At 30.4% G+C, this 19379-nt stretch overlaps 1 protein-coding gene across 5 annotated transcripts in view; it reads left to right on the top strand.

Annotated features, from left to right (window-relative positions):
* Nucleotides 1–19379, top strand: part of osa (trithorax group protein osa) — a 532978-nt gene that overhangs the window by 85650 nt on the left and 427949 nt on the right. For 3 of the 5 annotated variants that reach the window (XM_075370466.1, XM_075370467.1, XM_075370465.1), the window contains exon 2: nt 240–281. The exons of the other annotated variants lie outside the window; for them this stretch is intronic. In XM_075370466.1, coding sequence (XP_075226581.1) covers nt 240–281 — 42 coding nt within the window. The remainder of the gene's footprint in view (nt 1–239; nt 282–19379) is intronic. 5 annotated transcript variants of the gene reach the window in all.

The following is a 19379-nucleotide window of genomic DNA, read 5'->3' as shown; positions in this document are numbered from 1 at the left end:
ATAAACATTTCAGGAGTCCAACTGAAGTGTACATTCACACGTTACCGTGATCAGTGTAGTTAAAACCATACAATCATGTTTAAATTTTGTACATTATGTGTTGTTAAGTAATATTTTTAATTGTTATTAATCTTTATTAAAATTCGATTTTCCTGTTAAATTTAATATATATGTGTATTATTTTTTTTAAGGATTATGTAGACTATTAAATGTTGGTTTTGTTCTTCTGTTTTTTTTAGGTAAGTGAATTATCGGCACTTCAGTTCTATCAGCGTATTTTTGTAAGTCATTAGTATATTTATTGTTTTAAATAATTATTTATATACATTTACTGTTTAATTATTATTTTTTTCAGTTGTGTTTCTGTTTTGTAAAAATTAGATTAGTATTTATAAGTTTTCGCATAATAATATTTTGATTTATTACCTTGGTTAAACTGTAATATTGTTGTTTTTATTTTTAATTGTCGTTACATAAGTATTTTTATGTAGTATATCGTTTTCAAAATCTATTTAATTCTTTTAAAAAAGGTTACAGTCGTTTTTATATGTGCGCGCTAGAGAGTATGAGAAACATTGATAAAATGGCTGAGTTTGGAGTTTCGTCGTGAAATTTGTTAAAAGATGATGATTTCACAACGTGAATTAGCGGTTTAGATCAAAGAGAATTTTATTCCATTCCAGTTTTACATTTCATGTCTTTTTTTCTAGACGTACGAATGGTAGGGGAAGTAGTCTTTTTGTGTATAAAACAGGATATCTGAAGTGGCTGCTGTTGATATAATAATTTTTCTTTTTTTTTATTGCCTTTATATTTTGCTAACTTCATCTTTGTCTTGTTACTCTGGTAAAATATAAATACAGACTTTTTTTAAGTATCTCTTTTGTTAATAATAAGTTAATTAAAAGTTTTCTTTTCGTATTAAACTTAATGCGACGTTTTTTTTAATCTTAAACGACGCTATTTTATAAATAATACATTTTTAATGTATTTAAAACAAGTCTTATAAAGTGTTTTTGTGATAATGAATTTGTTTTTTTGTCGTATAATTTACATAAAATCATTTTCTCTATTAATTTTTATAGTAAATGAGGTAATACAGAAGTGAAAGTTAAAAAAAAAAATTATAAATGTGTAGCAAATTTTTTTTTATTAACGGTAAAGGATTTACGCATGAATGTACGTAGTATTATGCTCAAGTCCTCGGCTTTAACCACTAAGCACCGTACCTGTGGTCGGGCTTTTTGATAACAAAAAAGATAGGAAACTGGCGTACCCGAATCGGTTTTCTTTCTTATTAACCCTTAACTGGACGCGTCGGGTCTATATGACCCAAGACGCTATTTTATATCTAAGGTTTATTTACCTCAATGGTATTAGGTTGGCAAGCCTGCTAATTTCCTATTGTAATCCGTTCTCTCAGTATCCAGCTTCCCTTAATTGTGTAATATAAGTAAAAAAAAAATAAGCTAATTGACCCGACGCGACCAATTGTGTTACACTATTGCGAGAAATTTTCTTAAAGATTTAGGCCACATTTTAATACAAAATTTACTCGTTTCACTCCGGGAAACCCTAAAAAACTTGAACAAAATAAAAACGTATTTTGAAGAAAACGACATTACTGTAGTTGATATTCAACAACCAAAGAAGCGAGATATGGAAGTTGGAAGGAGACGAAAACTCTTGTCACCTCTGCCCGAGCACTAAGGACAATAAATACAATTTTGTTTGTGAGACATGTGGGAACCATACTTTTAAAAATCACACTTCTTTTATTTGTAAAGATTGTGATTAATATTAGTGTTGGAAATAAAGAATTTCTAACTCTGAAATAATAAATTTTAGTAAAAATATACAGAAATGTACTGTTCAGGACATCAATTTGGCACCCAGGCAAATTGCACATTATTTACTTATAGATGTTTGGCTCGGTTCAAATATTTGTATTTGAAAAAATATTTACAGATGTGTTGTAAGTTTGTCTTCAATAATCAATCGGGAATAATTATATTTTTACGCCAGCAAAGTTCATCGAAAATGAAGATCTTTATTTTTTACAAGGTTTTTTAATTATTTTTTTTTTAGACAAGGAGATATTTATTTTATGTGAATATCGAATAATGTATTACTAATTTAATTTACGAATGTTCGGGTCATAGTGACCCGACGCGACTAGTAATGGTATAAAAAGGGCGTGACCAGTCAAGGGTTAAATTAAATTATACAAACAAAGGATGCAGGAACATTACAGTCCTTAAAACCTCCGTACGGATCTAGTAAATATTTGACCGAAACTGCACTAAATTACCCATAATGCCCTCGATACTTCAAGGTCTGGCCGATTAGCGGTCGTCCAAGCTGTTCGGAATTTCTTGAGAGATCAAGCTATACCTTTATTCCGGGTAGGAACCGCCAATTATTGATCTACAATTTTACTTCGATCGACTCGAATGTATATATTACACAAATTGTTTTTCCTGTAGATTCTTTTTCGTATTCGTTTGGGAACAGGCTCGAACTTCGTTAAGAAGGTGATAGAAATCTTTACGTGAAAATGGCCTCGTAGAAATAATAAACAGTCGACCAGACCTCCACTGGAAAGTAATTACTTTCATAATAAAATATTAAATAGTAATATATTGTAATATTAAAGTATTTCAATTATATTTCGATTTTCCCTTAGGTTACGTACCGTAAAAGAAGATGAAGTTTTTTTGTCCTATTAACGTACAGTATTAGTTTTAATATACGTAGGTGTATTTAAACCGTATAAATAGCGGTTAATACATATTACGTGATTTGTAAAGCCTGTTTGTCATTTTTGAAATGGTGGAAAGTTTCATTTTATTTTTCTTTAACGATGCATTAAATTTGATGAATAATAATATTAACGGGGGTTTCGTTGAAAAGTAAAATTTAATTAAGTTTTGATTTACAGTTTGCATTTTGTTTTATTAAGTTACAGTAGTTAGTTTTAATTACTTTCACTTATTACTTATAAAACAGCTTTAATAATCAGTTTTGTCCCCCCATCCTATATAAATTTATGATTCTTCTTAATGGTAATAAATGTAAATTATAACGTGTAAATAAATGAAAAACTTAAACGGATTATTTCGGTGTGTAATTTATTGAATGTAATGTTTTTTTTTTATTATTATTTTCATCATCATCAGTTTTTGTCTTAAATTTATTACATTTATTTTACTTACTATTTAAAAAAAAAATATTGTTCATACGTGTTGTGTATAATATACTATTTGTAAATTATGTAAATGATTACTATGTACTGTGTTTGTGGTACATATAATACGGTTCATTAATTGGGTTGCGCCTTGATTATCGTACAATAACCCTAATTACATTTCATTGCCCTAATATTATACTGTACACTAATTCAACGTATTCCAACGGTAATGCGTACGTTGCTAAATCATTTCTCTATTTGTATGTATAGTTTAAATATTTATTGTTATTATTATTAAAGGTGAACAGTTATAGTGATTTTATTATTTGTTTCAAAACTAGTTAAAAATGGTAAAATAAATTATTATTATTATTATTATAAATAAACGTAGAATTTTATTTTTCTTAACGTATACTGAATTTTATATATGGTTATTAAGATCAAAATAAATAAAGATAATTTTTAAAACGTGGAATATAATAGTCAGAGTATGAAGATTTGATAGAGATTTTCTCACTTGGTGGCACTGACGAAGAAAAATATTTTTTCTTAAATATATAGATGTAGGGGAAACCGGATTTCAACGATTAAATTTGTAAAACGCTATATAGTGGACTTTATTATTCTCAAAACAAGCAACTACTGTTGTAATCGCGGGCGCTTTACATAGATTGTACCAGAAGTATACCGGGCGGCGTGTAGCTGTGCACATTGCGTGCGAGAGAGATAAACCGATAGGATGGGTGAAACAGTTAGATAGTCATTCCTTTACGAAAACATCTCGTATAGTTTCGTTTACTTACATAGTATGCAGTACATTGTCAGTTTCAGGATAGTTAATAGCGCGGTAAGCCTATGTACACAGCAGTACGCCGCCCGCTATAAGAGTGAGATAGATAGCGTAAAGCAATAAATTGATATATCCGTTCTGTTCTGAAACAGTTCGTAATTATGCATTGTTCATCTTTGAAAATATTACTGTTAGAGACAAAAATTTCGGGTGTTTTATCGTATATTTTTGTATTTGTCAACAAAAACTGAGACTAATCGGTCGGTAAAAAAAATTACCTACAATCATACTAGTCAGTCAATCTCTTCTTCAGAATCGTGCGTGTGTGTGTGTATATGTATATATACATATATATATATGAAGACATTTTATTTCATTCATGACATATCTTGACCCCGAAGGGGAAGACACCCGCCACGTGACGGATCCAGTCGTCACACCACCCCCTCCGGTGGTGTGGCGACCCAGACCACCGGACCCAGGCCTTTAGGAGCTTTACCGGAGGTCGTCTTCAGCATCTTGGCCTCAGTCAAGATACCACCGATGCGAATGCCACGTGTGACATTCCCATAGGTGTTCTAAACCTAAACGGATCAAACAGACATTACGCTTCAAGTCTTTAAATAAGACCTTACCGATTGAGCTGACTACACTTACTACCTACCTGATAGAAGAATGAGTGAATCCAACCCCCAACACCGAACGCTAAACACAGAAATCTAAAACTCAAACATTTAAAATGATAAATAGAAACAAGAACTTCACACAAAAACATAAAAAATTAACAGCAGCACACAAAATACTAACCTGAAACACAAAAACATATAACATAAAATCACGTTAAACCGAACAAACAACCAATCAACTCCGAATGGCAAACTATCAACAAAATATCTAATCTAACAAAACCTACACTAACAGTTCTCCTACATTCAATACAAAAAATAAAAACACAACATATTAAACTAAACATCTGTCCAACACACGGAAATAGAAACAAAAACAGAAATGACAAAAAGAAACGTCAAATAAAAACAACAAAAAACATTAACATACAACCCAACAAAACCAAACAAATCACTAACCAGAACTACGTTAACAAACTACCAATATTCACCAACATCCGACTACAGTAATAAATAATAACTAACCAACAATAACCCTGATCGTAATCCTATACCTAACATGAAATGAAAACAACAAATAGAGAACTAATTTTTGCCACCTCAATGTCAAACTAAAAACCTATCCGACTGGGCAACATGAATGTCGCACGACACAATTTTGCTTGTAGAGAACTTCTTCATCGTAGATTTAGTTATGAAGTTTGAACAAAATAACTCCAAGACTTTATGTAATAAAAAGCCGAATATACTACTTATTATTATTTTCCGTTAATTTAGAATTACATACTAAAAATAAACATTAAAGCAAAAAAAAAAAAATGTATAAAGTGTCAAATCTTGTGTAGGGAAAGGCGTTTAAATATAGTTTTTGAAAATAAAAATTTTAAACGGAGATTATTTTTGTAAAGGTTGTGGCGGGTGAGAAACGAGTTTATCGTGTGCAGCTTGAAAATCTGTAGTTTAGTAAAACGGTGTAATATTACCCTTTTTTAGAGTTTGTGATTTTACCTTTAAAACGAATTGTAATATGCTTTGATGAGATAAAAATTAAATTAGTTACGGCAGTTTGAAAATCGAGCATTTACGTATCCTCTAAGCGGAGTTTTTTTTTATCGAGTCTAGACCAGGTCAATTAAACAATAAAAGTAACAAATTAATTTTTTTTTTATTCAGTATAATTTTTTGCGCTTTATGTATTAACTAAATATATTTACTTGAATATTTATATTTAATAAGAAGACATGTGTTCGATTTTACCTTCAACTTTTGTAGTTTTCGAACAACCTTTAATTTAGAAGGCGTCGTAATTAAGGCTAAAAAAAATATAACTTGGAAAATTTTTTTTCTCGAAAAACTGAGTTTGAATGTTAAATGCTTTGAGTGCGTAAACGCTCGTTTTTCAAACCGCCTTACTCTAGTAAATTTATATCTAACCTGGATGAAAAAAAATTAAATTTAAAGGTAATAAAAATGTGTTAAAAAATGTATTGACCTTTTTATTTATTAAATTCTATAGGTTTTAAACAAAAGGTAAAAAAAAGTTTTATTTTTTTTAATTTTTCAATTTTTATAAAATATTTCGGGAAAACTTCTCGGTCTTTCTTGAAACTTTTTTTATATTTTTACTGTTCAGTAATAAACACGTATGATTAAAAGTTACACTAAATTATTTAATATAACATCGTGTCACAACAATAATACGATTTCTTAGTAGTTCAGATAAGAATAATAAATTAAAATGTATATTTATCTTTATTACTAGATAGATTCTTTATTAATAAAACCATAAAAAAAGCAAAGAAAGTAATGTAGGTCATGGATCAGAAACTGTAGACGCGGTACGCAAGTTAAGTATTAAGTTAGAATAATTAAGATAACAGTATGACGTAATAGAGATCGATTAATACTAATAATGTACTGTTAATAAAAGAATTTTAATTACTAAGATTTTTTCGAAATCTTTGTCCTGTTTTATACTTTAGAAACAAATAAATAAACATTCATTATTAATAAAAACAGGCAGACGTCTTCATTAAGAAATATATATTATTATTATTATTATTATACTCAGTCAATAATGTTTACGAAAATAGAAATGGAATTGTTTATTTATGATATTCCCAAGTGCAACGCGATGATGCGGTATAATCGTGCGCGCTTGTTTATAATTATTTATAAAGAATCTGTTAACGTGTATAATTTCAAACGATAACACATTACCTCGTAACACAGAATTACCCTTTACTTTTAAACGAGGACTTTGTTTGTTTCCTTTTAGTTGATATTAATGTAGACTTTATTTTATTAAAAACGACCGAGAGTATCATTAAAATCAACTCTGTAATTAATAAAGATATATATATATAAACCTAAGTTTAATTCCATAATTTATTTACTTTACTTTTACTTTTTTTTTATACGTTTTGAATTACAAATATTAGTAGTAGTATAATATATTTAAATCTCATTAAATTATATTACATTCATACTTCATATGAATACCTAAAGTGTTTCTTTAATCTGCATCTGTTGATAAAAAAAAATTAAACTCTATAACGCATTTGAATAATGACACATTAATCAGAAGAAACGCTTTTATGTTTTCATTACTTTTCTTTTTAGATTGCAATTAGTTTGAAATAATAATTAAAGATATGCTTTAAAACATATAAATTGATGTACTGATCGTAGTTATAATCAAACTTGTATACGACCTTAAATGATATTCTTGAATGTAAAGTAGCTATCGAGAAAAACAAGCTAGACATACCGGGGTAAAAATGAGCGGTGGTGATTTCCTGTTGATTTCTTCACCGAATCAAATGTATTTTTACTCATCGTCGAAACGTTAAGCCCAACTAAATGCAAATATGTCGTCATGGAACGATGAAAAAAGAGTATCTTATATATTGGGTGAAGAAACCGGAGTTAATAACGCTCATGTATTTACGAGTGGATAGTGGGGATGAACGAGCGACTTGTGTTTTTTTCCGTGTTCCAAAACTAGTGAAAAAGGCACATCAAACAATTATTCCACAAAATAAGAACTCTTATAAAACTTTATGCTTGTCAGTTAATCAAGACATCAGATATTTCTAAAGCCAGAAATTATTTTTATTAATAAAGTGTATTGCATTTGGAAGATAGATTTTTAAAAAAATTACCCGTTAAGATTTAAAAAATTATTTAATGAACCGCTTGTACTTTTTTTTTTTACTGCAAATTATGATTACAAATTTATTAAGCTTTCAACAACAACAAAAAAAAAACTTAACTGTGTAGTTTTAAGCCTAATTTTTCATATGGTTTTTTATTTAGTTTAAATAGATTAAAATTTCATATTTTTCTTTCAAGAATGAACAAAAATTATGTAAAATAAATGTTTTATTACAATTAAGTTGATTTTTTTTTCTTATCAGTAACTTCCGTAATTTATTTAGAACAGTTTTCAGCCAGGTTTGTTACAACGGAAAACTTTTATTTTTTGTTCATAAAAAAAATGCCGAACACAGAAATTTGCTGTAGTTTTTTTTTTTACCTATTTAAAATGATACACAGGTATGCAGTATCACATTAAAAAAAATGTTTCCTTTCAGAAAACGCAACGTAGTCCGTCCAAAGTACATATTTATTAACTGCTAGCAATTGATGTAAAAACACTGCGGCCGATCTGATCTGATGCTTGTGTACTGTTTGTATTTTGTACATATGCATTGTATTATTATGTATATAAATACTATTTTTGTATATATATTTCTTTGTACTATCTTATCGGTTGCTTTTAAAAGTAATTTTTAAATTATCACCCAAAATCGTGAATTTTTTCTCATGTGTTCATCCCAAGGTCGTTCGGAAAGTTCACGAGCGGATACAGAGATGGCGCAAGTATGACCAAATGAGTATAATATTTATCAAATATGATCGTTTAAATGGCGTACTGGGAAGTTTTAGACGCATTCGTTTAGTTGTTGCGATCGAGTAAAGAGAAACTAAGTTTAAACACGAGCTGTTTAACCCCGATGAACATACAAAACATTTTTTTTTAAGGAGTCTTCGTTTCCATCGGTAAAAACCCGGCTGCTGAATTTATATGTACATCATTTAATATGATGAACGCTCGGGACGCCCAAAATCCACTACATCAAAATCGTCACAAAAATCCACAACGCCGTATTAAATGATGATCTACAGCTAAAGGTACGCGAGTTGTTGATATTGCAAATATCTCGTTAGACGGTGTCAGCTACATTTTATGCGATGTTTTGAATGTGAAAAAGCTTTCCGCTTTATAGTTAGCTTCCCGCTAACCGCCTTTAATAACATTTGACCAAAAACTCATTCGACTGGACACTTTTCAAAGATGTTTATGCTTATTTATAAACACGATTACGCTGAGTTTCTTTGACGTTTTATTAACGCATATGAAACACGGGTTCACCGTTACACGCCAAAGACCAAACATATGTGAGAGCAGATAAAAGCGCGCCAAAGGATGTAAAAGCAGTTGCATTTTCAAGAAAAGTCGTGGCTGTGATTTTTTTGCGGGGATACTCGTGGTGTGGTGCTCGTAGACTCCCCGGAGAAAAGGCTCAACCGTCCCCGGGGTTTTATAATTCATTAGTGAATCGATTGAAGTGCTATTCAGGTTAATTTATCCAAAAAAAAGTGGTCTTTTATCACGATAATTCGCCTGTACACACGCCTCGAGTTATTGCTGCAAGACTCCGTGACCTTCGCTTCGAAGTGTTTCCACGCGGGCCGTATTCCCAAATTTGATTTCCAGCGATTACTTCCTCTTTTCAAAAGTGAAGAAATGGCTGAACAAAGATTCAGTTCAAATGATGAAGTTAAAGCAGAGGGAACTGCTTATTTTCAATCACGTTATTTCATCTTGATATTCTGAACGTAATAGATGAAGTACATTTCTTATTATAATATCAATTATTTTCATTTCCATTATAGATATATTAAGTACAATCGTTTAATCAAGGCGATTCATATTCATAAAGTTATAAATTTTACTATTTACGCTAAAAAAAGGAACTTGTACTCAATCTGCCGTGTATATTTAAATATCCTATGTAATAAAAAGCACGCTTCAGTAATTTTTTATACGAGTAAGTTGGACCTTTAAAATTTTTAAATTATACAAAAAAGTATTAAAATTCTTTTATTTTTGTATCTTTTAACTCTGTTTAACTGTACGGTTATTAGATGTGGTTTATAATATTAAAATTAGTAATGAATTAAAAAAAGTTGTCTTCCCGTATGTTCTCTGAAGATCTAGCTGTAGCGTTGTCATAATTTCAGTACCGCTCTTATCAAAATATAAATTTGCTATTTTTGTTTCCAGATTAATAAAAATTATTAGAATTACTTTTATGTAGATTTATCGCGTATAAAAATATATACATTTATACAAACGATGCTTAATTAGTAGAACTTCACAAAGATAAAAGTAATATGTTATCTCTATAGGAAGTTCAAAATTTGCATATCAGTTAATAGTGTGTTGCATTTAGAAGCGTGAATTAGTATAGATTAGGAGGGAATTCCCTTGTGTGACGTCATCGCTGGTTGGTTATGTTTATTCGGTCGGTAGTATAGTAGGCGGTTCGTTGTGTTGTTAATCAGGCGTGTTATGTTATTGAGTAATGTCAAGGTCATTCCGCGGGGTCATTGGTCCTGTTATAATGTTGTTATTATATTACTCTTACTGTTGCTACTACTATTAGTATTACTTTATTATTATTATTGCTCCTTTGTTTTGTTTTGTTTACAACACGCACACACTGTTATTTTATGTTAGACATAAAGTAAATGAATGCACGCTCTATTGTTATTGTATCACCGTTTTCTTTTGAAGATAAATGGAATTACATTGACATCTTTTTTAACTGATCTCATCTTGTTTACCTTTTTTCCCCCTTATTTTTAAACAAATCGTAATTGTAAATTATTATTCTTTTTGATATATTTTTAGGTAAAGGTACGTTTTTATTTTTAATTCCATTTGAATTTGCGAACGGAAGGGTTTTTTTTTTTTGTCGTGATGGATGTTGATTGTAATTGATTTTATTAATGATCTGTCAATTACGGTTAACGATTGATACAGCTTACGTATGGTTATATCGATAAAGAAATAAACAGTAGTGTTCAGTTCGTAACAATTTTAGAACGCTTCGTATCAGCAGAATAATTTGTTCGACATTGCTCGATCGTTTGCGATACTCTTGAGAAAGTCGCGCAGTATTTTGTCATCGGTAGATCTGAATGTTCTTAGATAAATGAACCGGTATTTAAAGGCAGAGGGAAATTGCCTTCGTCTTGTCAGTTACGACGGTACGGCACCGTTTTGTTAGAACTAAGCACAATCGGGCCTTTCTGTTAATTAATCCGTGAAATCGGTTACATAATTACATAAAATCGGCCAAAAAAGACGAGATCTATAGTACGAAAAGTAGATGAAATGTAATGTACTCGCTCAGAACTTGCAAATGAAAAGTGTGAAATAAAAAAATAAAGTCATAAAAGTATATTTTATTTGCTAAAAAACTTGCATCTATTTTCCGACGTAGTCATCAGCTAAATATTTCTCCAGACGATGAACCGGGTTTCTTTTTCCGTCAATGAAGAATGCCGTTGGTCTTTCCTTGATCCACAAGCTCGCTACGTCCTTCAGTTCACAATCTGTAATGAGATGAATATTATTGATATTCTTGTTCAATTGCGGAAAGAAATGAAAAATTGCAGGACGCCTAATCTGCTAAGAATGGATGGTATGAAATAAATTCAAATTTCAACCTAATAAGAGCCGTGGAGGTTGCATGCGGTGTGTGTGTGGGGGGGCCCGAGCATTATCGTATTTCAGAGTTATTGGATTTTTTGAACATATCACACACATCCTAAGGTACTTTAACGTGTCTATGTGTATCGCATAACATCTACAATCGACCCAGCTTCCAGGTATTCAGTCTCGTACACATGTTCTCAGAAATCTGTCAGTACGAGTTTCATCGTCAATGTTCGTTTTATCAGCTTCTGATGCGCGAAATTTTATTCTACCTGCTCACAAAATATTTCTATTAACTGTATGCGACCGTTGATTGTCACGACGATGAAATGTCATTAGTATTTACCTTTTCCACTGTTAACAATTCAGTCAATTGACACAACAAGCGTACTCGATTCCGTAACAATGGTACTAACAGAAGATGAAAGGGCGTTTGTCAACTAGTTTTGGAGTGTTATTAATAGAAGAATGAAACAAGATGGGTCCAGCACCTGTCGTTTGTGCTACATTTTGTATTCCCGTTATGTTACAGCAGGCATTACGCCCCTTTTTTCTTTTTTTTTGTGATCTCCAACCCGTACTCCTATTGAAACCTTACACGCGAAACGTAAAATATCTCACACGACCGCATTCTTAGAATTATATTAGATTCATTAATTTAATCTAAACTTCCATTGTAAAGAAATAAAAAATGCAAAAAAAATCTGTTTTGCCAAGTGTAAAACTGCGGAGTATTTTATTCGTTCGTTTTAAACACAGTACGTAGTGATTTTAATAAAGCATCTGGATGTATTAATCTATTTATCCGTTTAGTTGTTCCGCCCAGTTACAGTCAAATAAAGCGGATGAGTTGATTTCGTTGCGTGTAAAAAATATTTAACCTAAACGGTATTTAAACTCAGAAACTTTCGAGTTAAAAGACGGAGTGCAATTAATTACTAACCGTAATAAATATTTTCATAAATATCTCCTGTTCTAAATTGATTATTATTTATATGATTCCTGGATAAAATATATACGATAGAAAAAACGTAAATTATTACTCAAAGTTATTATAAACATGATAACTTTAATGGGGGAAAAAAAAACAACAAAACAAAAAAATCGTACATGTGATGAATGAAATATTATGACATCCATTATTATTTATAAGGATTTTTTTTTAATAAAAATTGATTTTACTTTTTATTAGATTATAAAATTGGTTTTGTGAGCATATAATAAAATTAAAAAAATAAGAAGTTTTGCTTTTCATAATATGCTATTAAAAATATAGTTATTACGAATTTTAATTTACTTATATAATAATAATATTTGAAATTTCATAGAACTATTTAACGTTTTTCTTGTTTTCGTTTTGTAGTACTAGCGTCGTATCCGTTAATTTTAAACAGTTACCTCAGTTGTTCACAAAACATATTAATGGGTTGCAAATAATGGTTGTTGAAACCCGTTTTATGATCAGTATTATAATATATGGATAGTATGAACGGTATCAGGAGTTGAACGTTAGAAATTAAGTCGTAAACGGAAGGAAATCAGAAGCCGTAAAATTACACTTTTAATCGTCGCAAACTACGAGTGTATTAACCGTATTGTTCCCGCAAATAGTAAATAATTTGGAAGTACTGTATATATATAATGCATTCTAATTAATGTCGGGAATAATATATAAGTCGTTAATAGTGTGTGATGAATGGTAGCGATTAGAACCTGTAATTGTTTATTAGTACGGATGATAGTACAGTAGTTCTAGTGATAACAGGCTAACCATTTAATTGGCCTAATTAAAACGGATTGCGCGTTATCTGTTTTATTAGTTAATATTCATTTACGTACTCGAATTATACATTGACCGATTTGATGACCCCCTTTTCATCATTTTCCTTTTTTTTTACCACCCGGTCTTATCCTATTAGGCGAGGTGTAGATGAGGAAACTTTCGTATTAAATGAGCTGTAAATACTTATATTTTTCGAACTTTTGTAAAGGGTTTAAAAGGTATGGGGTAAAGGTTTATCGATTGATTTACCTTCATCCCGCAATAAGCTATGTACACTGCAGAATTTGATTTTTGGAAAAATGTTAACGCGATCGGCTGAGCGAATTATAATCGGGAAAACTCTTGATCATTTCTCTTTGGAAGATCTCCATGCGCTTTGGATTTTCAAATAAAAAATACGTATACCACTCCATACACTCGTACAGGATTGTATATCAACCGAATCTTCTTCCATAATAGGATGCAACTTAGCGAGTTTTTGGGTAATAATTGACATAATTTTTATTAACATTTACTTCATATCGCTAGTTTGGTACATGTGTTAAGAGATGTTTTAGCATTTTATCTCCTGTTTAACAAGAACAAAAATAGAAATGGGACGTTTCAGTTTGATTGCTTTGTTTGTAAAATTTTAAATAAATAAATTCCATTTAAGTTCAAACTTGTACGATCTCTCGTAAAACTATTACGGATATCTTTTACCTTAAATCGGGTGAATACTGAAATTCGGTGTTATTTTTATAGAGCGAGACTAAAAAACAAAGACGGACGTTTTCATAATGACCTTCAAAAGGAGTTCCATCGCAACAAATATATATGTAATATGTTACCATTAAAGTGATAATTCATGAAATAACTAGATATTTCATGAATTACCTGCCGGAATGAGTTAGTGTCAATAAATTCTTATTTCAAAATTTACGTAGTTGTTTCATGAAATAACTAATAGTTCTATAAATTAACTGATAATAAAAATATTTAAAAAATACATTTAATATTCCGGCTAGGCTAGTTGCAACATTATTATTTAAAAATTACAGAATATAATAGCTGTGTTTATCGAACTGAATTTTAAAGGTTTTGTAAAAAACTTGGGTACGCGTTGACCTGTTGATAAAAAGCTTACGCTGTTTATAAAAATATTACAAAAAATTTATCCAAAACAAAAAAAATATAAAAACGTATTAATGTTTTTATATTTGATTCTTAAAAATTTACTAAAAATTGTTAATTCAAAATGAAAAACGGTTGACACAGATACACCACTAAAAAATTTATGAGTGTAGAAATTAACTATCCACAAAATACGGACATCGAACTGTTAACAACGGACTCAGTTATTATTGTTTTATTTATTTACATTTTTTTTTTTAATAGAAAAAAATTTTAAATTATAATAATAAAAAATAAAAAAACCCAATTCAGTTAGCTTATAGAGTTCAAGTAAACAGACTGCGCCTACGAGTGTTCAGGCGGCCGATTCACAAGCATCTCCTGTAAATCCTGACGTATAAAAAAGAAACTACGCTAGTTAATTTATAACAACCACGCGCTATTATATTTTACTAAAATATTATATGTACTTTAAATTTAAATAAATTGAGACATTTTAAATGATCATTGAAGAATATTTTCTACCTTGTTCGGCACATTTGACAATCCATGAGTATTTTATTTAATAAAATTGTTTATTGTTATGTGGTTTAAAGAGTTATGTAATTGTCATTTATACACTGAAAGTAAAGGTTTACTAATTAAATATTTTAGTTTAAATTTCTATGATAATAAATTCAATTCAGTTTATCGTCATCCGATTGCGAGAAATCCGTAGTGCTGTCAGTATTAAGAGATAGAGTGAGAGACTCAGTTGTGTTTTCTATTATATTATCCAATTCCCAATAATTTGGTTCAACAGTATGCGTTACATATTTTATAAATACAGTTTTCCATTCCTGCTGGCCCGTTTTATCGATGGCTTTTAAGTATACATTTTTAACATCAGATATTTTAAAAGTAGTATTTTCTGACGCTACGTAACTTCTGATTTGTCCCCAAATTAACTCTATTGTGTTGAGTTAACAACGATGTGAAGGTAATCGAAGCCCGGTTTTACCATTGCATCTTGGTAATTCATCAGTTTTATATACAATAGCGAACAAATCAATCCGAACAAAGGGAATTTTTGTTCTGTTGTAGGGAATTTTCATTCTATGGCAGATTGCTTTCCGTTTGGTGTTTCAGGTTATGTTGTTAGTTCAAATACAAACAGAATTAGTGGTTTTTGTGCTTTTATAATTCATTGTTGATTAGTTTTCGGTGACCTTGTGAGTTTCTGTTATAAGTTTGTTATTTGTTTCTAGTTAATACAATGGGTATAACCCCCACGAAAGCGGTAAAAAATTGTTGTTTTTTCCCGATACGCACAAATGACTCAAAGACAGACTGCCAGTGGGTGTAGTGTGGGGTTTGGTACTGTAAATGAAATTGTGAAAAGGTTTAGGGAAACAGGTTTCGTCTCTTCAAAGAGAAAGGGAAATTGTGGGCTGAAAAAGAAAACCACGCCTACACAGGATCGATTACTAATAAGAAAAAACTAAATCCACGATTGTCAACTGTTGATCTTAATAGAGACTTGAAAGCCAGTGGGACTAATATTTCTGATATGACGGTTCGTAGAAGATTGTTGGCAGTGATAAGGATTGCTCGGAAACGTCAAAAGAAGAAGTTACTGACACGGATAATATTAACACGGATATTGTTTTTCCCAGACGCAGCTGGAATTTTTTTTTTACATGAATGATAAGCGACGTTGACGCTTATCATTCAACACAATAACCGAATTATCTTTCAGAAGAGATAACACATCGCTAAACCGTTTTTCAAAAGACGTGCCCGTTCATCTCGTTATGATAGTCTCCTCTAGATTTAGATTAAAAAATCCAGTGACCATCATTGACATACCCGGAATCACTAGTATTGTATATAGATATGGCCGTATTGTGAATCGGCAGTGATACACGAGACCTGACTCATCAGAATCATGAACTAACTCTCACAAACGCGACTGGTATAATTATAAATATTTGTTCTACAACGATCGCGTTTTATTTGTAGAAATTGTTTATAGTTTACTGTGTCCTTAATAAGTTTTTATGCACGCATGTATGTAAATATTTATTCCTTACACATGTAATTCTAACAAAATTAAAATATTTTATGTTATAAGTAATTACGTTATCGCTAGGACATTCCCACAGTATTTTCTCACAAAGAAATAAAATCGGCGGCTCATTCTCATAATAAGCAATCTATCTGCTAATCTTTCTCTATTAATTTAGGTAGGTACTCGTGTAATACTGTAATGGTATTGTATTACTTTTTAGTGCTTCGTGTATAGTTTTTATATTATCTCTTAACGTATTACGCTTAGCTGAGTACGGCTAATATACATATATTAATATTTTATTTATTAACTAGGAGTTTCCTTTATTTTATTATTAATAAATAAACGATGCAGACTACAGATAGGAATTTCATATAATTAATTTTCTAGTCTTTTCTTTGTTTTTTTTTTTATTGTTATTATTATTACTATCATCATTCGCAAACTATCTTTCATCTGTTTCTAGCGTATTTATTTTAATTATTTTTTCTGCATACAATTAATAAGCTTACTGCATATAGAAAAGTAATAGTAACAAAGTCCTTTCCATATCTTTAAAGAATCCTTAGATAAAATTATTTGTTTTAGGTGTTAAATAAAAAAAATTAGATTGTTTTGTTCGTCAGCCGTTCAAATCATAATCGGGAGTTTTTATTTTTTTAATAACGCCCATATTACTACTGATCTTAAAGTGAAAGATTGTGGACACAGACCGGAATTCGGCGAGGATCGTTACTGAAAATTCGTTTCTGTTATTTTGAATATTATCAGTTTGTATGTTTTGTTATTAGTTTAGTACGATCTTTAACGTTCAAAACCCTCGCCATTGAATACTGTGAAAATAATTTATAAGCGGAGTTAAACGCGACATTGTTTACATGTATTCCGTTTAAAGAAAAGAATTTTCGATTGTGAAAATTTTCAATCTTTTCTTCAAAGGATTTTGTTCTTAAAATCGTCTTTTAGTAATGAGGTGCTCCGACAGCCTAAAAAAGGTTTGATCCGGTTTGCCTTGAAGAGGATTTGATGTACTCTTCGGGCGCGTTTGTCCACAGTCCTTCCTCGAATATTCATCCCTTTTTCGTTTTCTTTTTCTTTCGGTCCATTTTCTAGGTGTTCTTTGTACTCATTTTAAGGGTGTGGGGACCTCTTTGAGTTAGTTACTTTATTCATGTTATCCGAGTGATTTGATGTGGTGGTTGTTGGAATATAAAGCAAACAAATTGCATTATTCATTATGATAATAACGTTTTATAATTGTGAAGAGTTGCATTCAAATCAATACCTTATAAAGAAACGAACGTACAATTTTTTTGTATGTACTGATAATCTTATTTGTGTATCCGTCAGATTGTTCCTTAAGGGCTCAAATGTTCGTCATAAAATTTTGCAAGTACCGCATTGTTATCCCATTATTATTTTTATCTGGAACAAATATCGGCCGAATTCGCCCAGAATTTACTAGTATTTAAATGTATATAGGTTATCTACTGGAGGGAAATACTGAGTTTTCCTCGTTTAATAAATAATAGTTTTCTTCTCTGTGCCGAATTCCTGATAATAGGAAGATATCGTGCTTATTTTAGACATTACTGATCGGTAATCCAATTTTTTTATTACATTATATTTTTTTTTTCATAGAACCCGTAAAATTACCTTAAATCTTTTTTTAATATTTTGAACGTTCATTTTTGGGTTAAAAAATAGAATCTCCAGCCAATCGAACAAGCTATTTTTCTTATAGACAAGCAAAAAAATTACTATTGTGGCCGGAGCTGATGAAGCAGAGAATTCTATTCTTATGCCGAACTGTACTGGTACGTTACCAACTTTCGGTTAAAAAAAATAATAAATTAATAAAAACTTTGCGATGAAATGTAGAGATTACGTCCTAAAAAATTATTACTTGATATCCTTTACATTAATGTTTAAGAATTTTTGTTTTTGTTTTCTTCATTAAATTAAACAAAAATTTTGTTTTTTACGTTGTTATCGGAGTCTCAGTATTCATATTAGCTGTAATATAACGTAGTTGAACCCGGATAGAACCTCTGAATCAGGGCTCGACTGATTAGCTCTGTTGCAAGTAAACGTAAATTTTATTTATCCAAACAAATTTATTCCAGCTTTTATCTTACGGTTTTTTTTTTTTAATTTAATCAAAAATGTATTTTTATCTTAAAATGTTGGGGGCCATCTTTTTATCTTTACGTACTCGCTTATTATTGTTATTATATATATCCTTTGATAATGTGGAAATGCAGATATGAATAAATGTAATTGTTTCTTGGCTTTAAGTAAATTATAATCTGAATTTCATCAAATTCTTAATTATGTTTTTTTTTTTATTAATTCAAGGTATTACTTTGCAAGTCCTAATAGGAGTAAGTATATATTAGAAGAAAAAAATTCTTTTAAACTTGCATTTAAATATTTTTGTTTTCAACAAAATATATGCAAGAACACAATGAAAAGCGTGGGGCGCGACCTCAGTTTTATTTAGCACCTTAGTTCATCCTAAGAGATTTACTAGAAATTATATATTGAAGCTGTCATTTCCATTTTGTATTAAAATCTTTGTCATTTATTTATGTAGGTATTGAATATGAAAGCGCGCCCCATGCTTTTCTTTGTGGTATTGCGAAAATAGACAACTTTATACATATTTTTTTGAAAACAAAAATGTTTAAAAGTATGTTTTAAAATTTTTTTATCTTTGACACCTTTTCTGTAACCTAATTTCATGCTGATCTGGTATTTTGTTCGCCGTGCGTTTCAAATAGCGTTGGCGTTCACTTTCCAATCAAGCCTCGCGCTCTTGAGTTAACAACTCTGCCGCACAAATTTGCGAATAACGCTGACGTCTAAGCGCCAATCGAACCTCTCACTCTTCTGGTGTTTCGTTACCTTTACGCTTTAAATAGCATGGAGTTCACTTTCAAATCGAGCCTGGCGCGTAAAAGAATTTAAAAAATGGTAAAGAATTTAATTTTTTTTTTATTCCCAAAACACAAATATAATTTTTAATAAATCG

This window comes from Lycorma delicatula, chromosome 7 (genome assembly GCF_047948215.1).
Source record: "Lycorma delicatula isolate Av1 chromosome 7, ASM4794821v1, whole genome shotgun sequence".
In the NCBI taxonomy this organism is placed as follows: Eukaryota; Metazoa; Arthropoda; class Insecta; order Hemiptera; family Fulgoridae; genus Lycorma; species Lycorma delicatula.
Note: the sequence above shows the minus strand (reverse complement) of the source record. Positions and strands in the feature narration are given on the sequence as shown.